The 7,793-nt window shown below is 43.1% G+C and overlaps 1 protein-coding gene across 1 annotated transcript in view; it reads right to left on the bottom strand.

Annotated features, from left to right (window-relative positions):
* Window positions 1–167: 167 nt before the first annotated feature.
* Window positions 168–7,793, bottom strand: part of SUN3 (Sad1 and UNC84 domain containing 3) — a 47,007-nt gene continuing 39,381 nt past the window's right edge. The window contains exons 10-11 of the mRNA XM_055293196.2: window positions 2,423–2,515; window positions 168–474 (exon numbers count right to left, since the gene is read on the bottom strand). Of these exons, the coding sequence (XP_055149171.1) occupies window positions 355–474; window positions 2,423–2,515 (213 nt within the window). The 3' untranslated portion in view covers window positions 168–354. The remainder of the gene's footprint in view (window positions 475–2,422; window positions 2,516–7,793) is intronic.

Below are 7,793 nucleotides of genomic sequence, written 5' to 3'. Positions count from 1 at the left end.
TGATAGTAGTGATAGTGGACATCCATGCCTGGTGTAAATAAATGTGTTAGTGAAGGCAAAGATGCTATTATGGGAAAGACTGATGATGAGACTATCTTCTTCTAAATACAAAATGAGTTTTCAATGCTCTAATAACATGAAGCATCCTTAAAGACTAAACTATGGCAAGGATATTTAATTTACTTCCTTATTTTTTATTAGTAAAATTCATTTACTTTTTACAGGCAAGTATGAACCACTTTGAGGTTTTCTTCCCACTCCCAATTCTCAGTTCCTGTGGGTGTGGTATCATCTAAGAGAATAAGCGCTCTTGAATATTCTGGACATGTGGCATGGCCTTCTGCACCAACTCTTCTAGTTGTGCTTGCCTGGTGTGCCGTGGACCCTGAATCGATATAAACAAGTATACTTCGGGTGTCCCCAGTTGCTAAAGATATTAAGTTTCACACATAATAAATATTCAGAAACTGCATGCTGAAAATAAAGAAAAGAAAATCAATGCCTTATAATGAAATTCATCTCAAAGAATCCCAATGAATACTGATATAATTTTAAGTTATATACTTTTTTTTTCGAGATAGGATCTGGCTCTGTCACACAGGCTGGAATGCAGTGGCATGATCATGGCTCATTGCCACCTCTACCTCCTGGGCTCAAGCCATCCTCCCAGCTCAGACCCCTGAGTAGCTGGAACTACAGGCACACGCCATCGCACCTAGCTAATTTATTAATTTTTTTTTTTTTTTTTTTTTTGAGACGGAGTCTCGCTCTGTCGCCCAGGCTGGAGTGCAGTGGCGCGATCTCAGCTCACTGCAAGCTCTGCCTCCCGGGTTCACGCCATTCTCCTGCCTCAGCCTCTCTGAGTAGCTGGGATTACAGGCGCCCGCCACCATGCCCGGCTAATTTTTTGTATTTTTAGTAGAGATGGGTTTCACCGTGGTCTCGATCTCCTGACCTCGTGATCCACCCGCCTCAGCCTCCCAAAGTGCTGGGATTACAAGCGTGAGCCACCGCGCCCGGCCCTAATTTATTAATTTTTTGTAGAGACAGGGTTTTGCCATGTTGCCCAGGCTGGTCTTGAACTCTAGGGCTCAAGCAATTTACCTGCCTCGGCCTCCAAAAGTGATGGGATTACAGGTGTGAGCCACCATGCCTGGCCTATATACTTTTTCTTTTCTAACATAACTATTTTCAAATATCAGTCTAATGAATGAGAAAATAAGCTACTGGAATAAAGAGCTTATGAAAAGATAAGTAGAGGGAGAGGAGGATAATATGGCGGCCAAGTGACCTCTCTGTTCCACTGTTTCTCCCCTCCACACTCCTTGCTGGCTGTGCCGAGGAGCAGGGGCGAGAGGGCTTGTTGTCTAAAAACCAGAACTATGAAGTCAACTCTAAGAACAGATAATATGAGGCCAAATGCATGTGAATACATAATCAAATATGAAGCTCTACAAATATGCTCATTTCTAACATATATGTATTGTTTTATGTTTATTTCCTCACTATTTGGCCAAAAAGTGTCATAAAACACTTGTTTTTACATGACATAAAATGTCTTCTACATCTCTTCGGTTACTCCCTGTGGCTAATTAAAAAAATGAGGATAGGGCCGGGCGCGGTGGCTCACGCCTGTAATCCCAGCACTTTGGGAGGCCGAGGCGGGCGGATCACGAGGTCAGGAGATCGAGACCATCCTGGCTAACACGGTGAAACCCCGTCTCTACTAAAAATACAAAAAATTGGCCGGGCGAGGTGGCAGGCGCCTGTAGTCCCAGCTACAAGGGAGGCTGAGGCAGGAGAATGGCGTGAACCCCGGGGGGCGGAGCCTGCAGTGAGCCGAGATCGCGCCACTGCACTCCAGCCTGGGTGAAAGAGCGAGACTCCGTCTCAAAAAAAAAAAAAAAAAATGAGGATATATTTCATATGCCTTAGTGAGTTTCAGGGGATTTATAAGCTAACAGTTGATATTTTCCCCCACTGGGTTAGGAGTTTTACTTGTATTATCTGACATTAAATCTTTATCCTCTCTTCCTTTGAGCTTCTCTCTGCCTCTGTCCACTTCATATTGTACCATCATCTTCCTCCCCTATACTCAAGCAAGGTGAGGTAGTAACTATTACACTTAATAGTATTCAGGGAATGGAATAGTTGAGAAAAAAACAGGAAATTAAATATGTATATTATAAAAAAGTGATAGCAGATGAGGAAGAATTTGACTTAGAAACTGCTTTTGCATTTGTCTGTCTTTTGCATTAAAATGCTTGTAAGCACTCGGAGCTAAGAATTGAAGATCAGATAAACCTTGTGTAACTCACGCTTTTGTCATAATTATTCTCATACGTCACTTTACATGAAGCAATCCCAACAAATTTCTCCCAGTGATAGAGCTACTCATATCATTTCCCAGGGCACACATTACCTGGAGTTCAAATGTTTGAACGGTGGTTCCTGTTTTGTTATATATAAACTGACCTAGGAAAATTTCTTCTCCTTCACATTTTTTTGTGATGCCCTATTAAGAAAGCAACAGATACAGAGATTGTAATGAGTGGATGCAGTTGTGTTTTCAAAAAGAACCAACAATTCACCAGATATCTCTGTGTGTCCACCAGGGGCACAGTGCTGTGATCATGCCAGTACTTACCTATACACCCAGAGGGCATTTAACAAGGGGTCAATGAGGCCAAAGGCTGATCACGGGACTGACTAGAAGGATAGAGGATGGATGGATACATAGATAGAGAGATAGATAGATCCATAGATAGTTAGAAGACAGATGAAAGATAGATGATTGATAGATAAACAGCTGATAGATGAAAGACAGATACATACATGTAGAGCAAATCCCAACATTAACTTTGGCCTGATAACTACATTTGCAATAAGCATACTTTGAATAAAATAAAAATGGGTCGCCATATTGAACTGATGTTTACCAAAATGAGATAAACATAAGCCAATTGCCACATTTTGATCACACAAATAATTTCCTCTGAAAAGTAAGCTCCTGTTGACTGACAAAAACACTGACTTTTTCTTTGTATGCAATTTCTCTTGTGCTTTTTGTTCTTCTCTACCCTTCAAATTGAAGATTTGTGAGAGGAGAATGCAGTAGGACAAACTAATTTATTTTGTGAATCTAAAGTTTATTGTTAGTTTCCTTAAATTATAGTAACACAGCAAAATACAGAGTACATTTGTTAAATCATTTTACAATAAAAATATTAATATCAAACTATAACATTTTTATTAAAAGAGTTGGATACATCATGGTTACATAATGTACTCACAATTACATATGTATGTGGGGAAAAGAAAGAGAGATCAGACTGTTGCTGTCTCTATGTAGAAAGAAGTAGGCATAAGAGACTCCATTTTGTTCTGTACCAAGAAAAATTCTTCTGCCTTGAGATGCTGTTAATTTGTAACCCTACCCTAACCCTGTGCTCGCTGAAACATGTGCTGTGTCAACTCAAGGTTAAATGGATTAAGGGCTGTGCAGGATGTGCTTTGTTAAACAAATGCTTGAAGGCAGCATGCTTGTTAAAAGTCATCACCACTCCCTACTCTCAAGTACCCAGGGACACAAAACACTTCGGAAGGCCACAGGGACCTCTGCCTAGGAAAGCCAGGTATTGTCCAAGGTTTCTCCCCATGTGATAGTCTGAAATATGGCCTTGTGGGAAGGGAAAGACCTGACCGTCCCCTAGTCCGACATCCGTAAAGGGTCTGTGCTGAGGAGGATTAGTAAAAGAGGAAGGCCTCTTTGCAGCTGAGATCAGAGGAAGGCATCTGTCTCCTGCTCGTCCCTGGGCAATGGAATGTCTCGGTGTAAAACCCGATTGCATATCCCATGTACTGAGATAGGAGAAAACCGCCTTAGGGCTGGAGGTGAGACATGCTCGCAGCAATACTGCTCTTGAAGGCATTGAGATGTTTATGTATATGCACATCAAAAGCACAGCACTTTTTTCTTTACCTTATGATGCGGAGACATTTGTTCACATGTTTTCCTGCTGACCCTCTCAACACTAATACCCTATTGTCCTGCCACATCCCCCTCTCCGAGAAACACCCGATAATGATCAATAAATACTCAGGGAACTCAGAGACTGGTGCTGGCGCATGTCCTCTGTATGCTGAGTGCCAGCCAGTCCCCGGGCCCACTTTTCTTTCCCTATACTTTGTCTCTGTGTCTCTTTCTTTTCTCAAGTCTCTCGTTCCACCTGACAAGAAATGCCCACAGGTGTGGAGGGGCAGGCCGCCCCTTCATATGTATACATGACTCAAGCCTCGTATATTCTCTTTAGCTTAAGACAGGAGTGCTAGTTTTATTTCTACCTCCTTTATCACCTTGTTGGGTTTTTTTAAGAAACAGGATCTGGTGGAATACTATGCAGCCATAAAAAAAGAACAAGATCGTGTCCTTTGCAGGGACATGGATGGAGCTGGAGGCCATTATCCATAGCAAACTAACACAGGAACAGAAAAACAAATACTCTATGTCCTCACTTATAAGTGGGAGCTAAATAATGAGAACACATGAACAGAAAGGGGAGCAACAGACACTGAGATCTACTTGAGGGTGGGGGGTGGGAGGAGGGAGAGGAACAGAGAAATACCTGTTGGGTATTACTACTTACTGCCTATATAACAAACCTGCACATATACCCCTGAACCTAAAATGAAAGTTAAAATAAAAAACAAACAAACAAAAACCAAAACAAACAAAAAAACCGGGGTCTGGCCATGCTGCCCAGGCTGGCCTCGAATTCCTGGGCTCAAGTGATCCTCCTGCTTTAGCCTTTTAAGGAGGTGGGATCACAGGAGCAGATACTGCGACCAGCCCTTTTATCACCTTGTTTTAATTTTGCTTGGTTCATAAATTCTCTAATGTAGAAGAAAATAACGAGAAGCAGTTTTTATTACTAAAGGATTCTTGCCTTTGGGATTCACCCATAATTTGTCTAAATAACGTGTTCACCTTTCTGAGATGGAACTTATCTGCTCAAACTCAACTTTTCAGAGACAACACTTGCAGGTGGTGTGGGCTTCTATGAAAGGACAGCAGCCCTTTGTTTTGAAACTCCGGATATGGAATGTAGAGGCATTTGGGTGGCATATAAGGCAGGCTGTTTAACCCAGGGCCCTCCTCCAGATGGGAAGATCAAATAATTGAAGTAAGGCACAAACCTATAAAGCAAAAGTGGGAGTAGACAGTAAAACCAAAAAACAAAACAAAACAAAACAAAACAAAAAACAAACCCCCAAACAAACAAACAAACAGAAAAACCTAAAAGTGAAGATGGCCAAATGGCACCTGGAGAGAAAGAACACAAACTACTCTGGCTGTACATGGAACCAGCAGCGCAGGACTTAAGCAGCAGGTTCCCAGGAAGGCCTGAGGAGGGTGTCCATGTGGGGAGCGGGGGCGGGGCTGTGGGGGAAAGGAGCCCAAATTTGCGGCTTAGCTAACGGTCATTTCAAAAAGCAGTTACAACCCCTCCACGCCCCTCCAGCCCCGCCTGGCCCAGCAGAGGGCTCTCTTCTTCCTCCCATCTCTAAGACCACTGCCGGCACCGCCCCAGAACCGCCCACAAGAGCATGGCCTCCGCACAAAGTGGTGGCCCCGCAGCCGTCCTCTCCCCAGCAGCTCCTGGTGTGGTGGGCCAGGCTGGCACCTCCTGTGCACTGCAGGAGTCCTCTCAGGGTCAGCTCTCCTGATAGCACACTTGTGACTCCCGACGAAATGGCCCGACCGGATGATTCCCGCTGCAAACTCACGACGTATGAGCCCCACTGTGCGCGCAAAACTTCCTGCCGGCTTTGCACCGGCAGGATTACAAGCGTGAGCCACCGCGCCCGGCCGAAATACTTTTTAAAAATAATAAATTAGGCCGGGCGCGGTGGCTCACGCTTGTAATCCCAGCACTTTGGGAGGCCGAGGCGGGCGGATCCCGAGGTCAGGAGATCGAGACCACGGTGAAACCCCGTCTCTACTAAAAATACAAAAAATTAGCCAGGCATGGTGGCGGGCGCCTGTAGTCCCAGGTACTCGGAGAGGCTGAGGCAGGAGAATGGCGTGAACCCGGGAGGCGGAGCTTGCAGTGAGCCGAGATCGCGCCACTGCACTCCAGCCTGGGCGACAGAGCGAGACTCTGTCTCAAAAAAATAAATAAATAAAAATAAAATAATAAATTAGACAGTAAGTTGAATCCTCAGGATGCAGGAATGAAATCCCATGACAACAGTTGTGCATCAGGCCTACCTAACAAGGCTGGAGCAAAATGCTGAGGGCGCCAGAGGGATATCTCAGGGAAAAAAAAAAAAAAGAAAAGAAATGAAAAGAAAATAAAGGAAGGAATGAAGAAAGGAAGAAATTTATAAATTATCTGATGTGAATCAACATAATGGGGGAATATTTGTACTTCTGAAGAAGAATTTGGGAAAGTTTTAGTAATAGGAATACAGAAAACTAAGCAAATTAAAGAAAAATAGGCTGGGCACCGGTGGCTCACGTCTGTAATCCCAGCACTGTGGGAGGCCAAGGCGGGAGGATCCCCTGAGCCCTGGAGTTTGAGATCAGCCTGGGCAACATAGTAAGACCCTTATCTCTACTAAAAAATTTAAAAAACAATCCCACGAGTTTGAAGTTGCAGTGAGCTGTGATTGTACTCCAGCCTGGGCAACAGAGCTGAGACCCTGTCTCAAGAAAAAAAAAAAAAGTCAAGCAATTATTACACTCAGAAACATTAAAAAAAATGGAAGAAAGTAGTATTTAAGTACACTCAATAGCTCAACTGAGAGCTGTTTTGTTCACATAGTCACTGTGAAAACATTGAGTATTGCTTGAACAAAAAGATAATACAGTCTTCTAGCAGTGCCTCAAATGTTAAACCTACGTTTACCATGCTATCCAGGAATTCCAGTCTTAGGTATACACCCAAGGAAAACAAAAACTCACGTCCACACAAAAACTTGTACATGAATGTTGGTTGAAGCATTATACATAATGACCAAAAAAATGAAAATAATTCAAATGTCCATCAACTGATGAATAGATAAATAAAATGGCATATATCCATACAATGAAATGTTATTCAGGAATAAAAAATAAATGAAATATTGAGACATACTACATCATAAATGAACCTTGAAAACAGTATGCTAAGTTAAGCCATTCACAAAAGATCACACATTATAAATGATTCAATTTATATGAAATGTATAGAATAGGTAAATTTATTGAGACAAAGTAGATTAGTGGTTGCCAGGGGCTGGAGGAGTACACTAGGGGGATAGGAGGTGACGGCTAAGGGGTATGGGGTTTCTTTTTAGGGTAAGAAAAATGTTCTAAAATCGATTATGGTGATAGATACACAACTCTGTGAATATACTAAAAACCACTGAAGGGTGTACTTTAAATGGGTGAATTAATTGTTATGGGAATTATATCTCCAGAAACCTGTTTTGTTTTTTAAATTAAGACATAAATGGCCGGGCGCTGTGCTCACGCCTGTAATCCCAGCACTGTGGGAGGCCGAGGCAGGCGATCACCTGAGGTCAGGAGTTTGAGACCAGCCTGGCCAACATGGTGAAACCCCGTCTCTACTAAAAATACAAAAATTAGCCGGGCATGGTGGCAGGCGCCTGCAATCCCAGTAACTCAGAAGGCTGAGGCAGGAGAATCACTTGAACATGGGATGTGGAGGTTGCAGTAAGCCGGGATCGCATCACTGCACTCCAGCCTGGGCAACAGAGTGAGACTCTGTCTCAAAAAAAAAAAAAAA

This window comes from Symphalangus syndactylus, chromosome 9 (genome assembly GCF_028878055.3).
Source record: "Symphalangus syndactylus isolate Jambi chromosome 9, NHGRI_mSymSyn1-v2.1_pri, whole genome shotgun sequence".
Lineage (NCBI taxonomy): Eukaryota > Metazoa > Chordata > Mammalia > Primates > Hylobatidae > Symphalangus > Symphalangus syndactylus.
The sequence above is the reverse complement of the archived record's forward strand: the minus strand, read 5'-3'. Positions and strand labels throughout refer to the sequence as shown.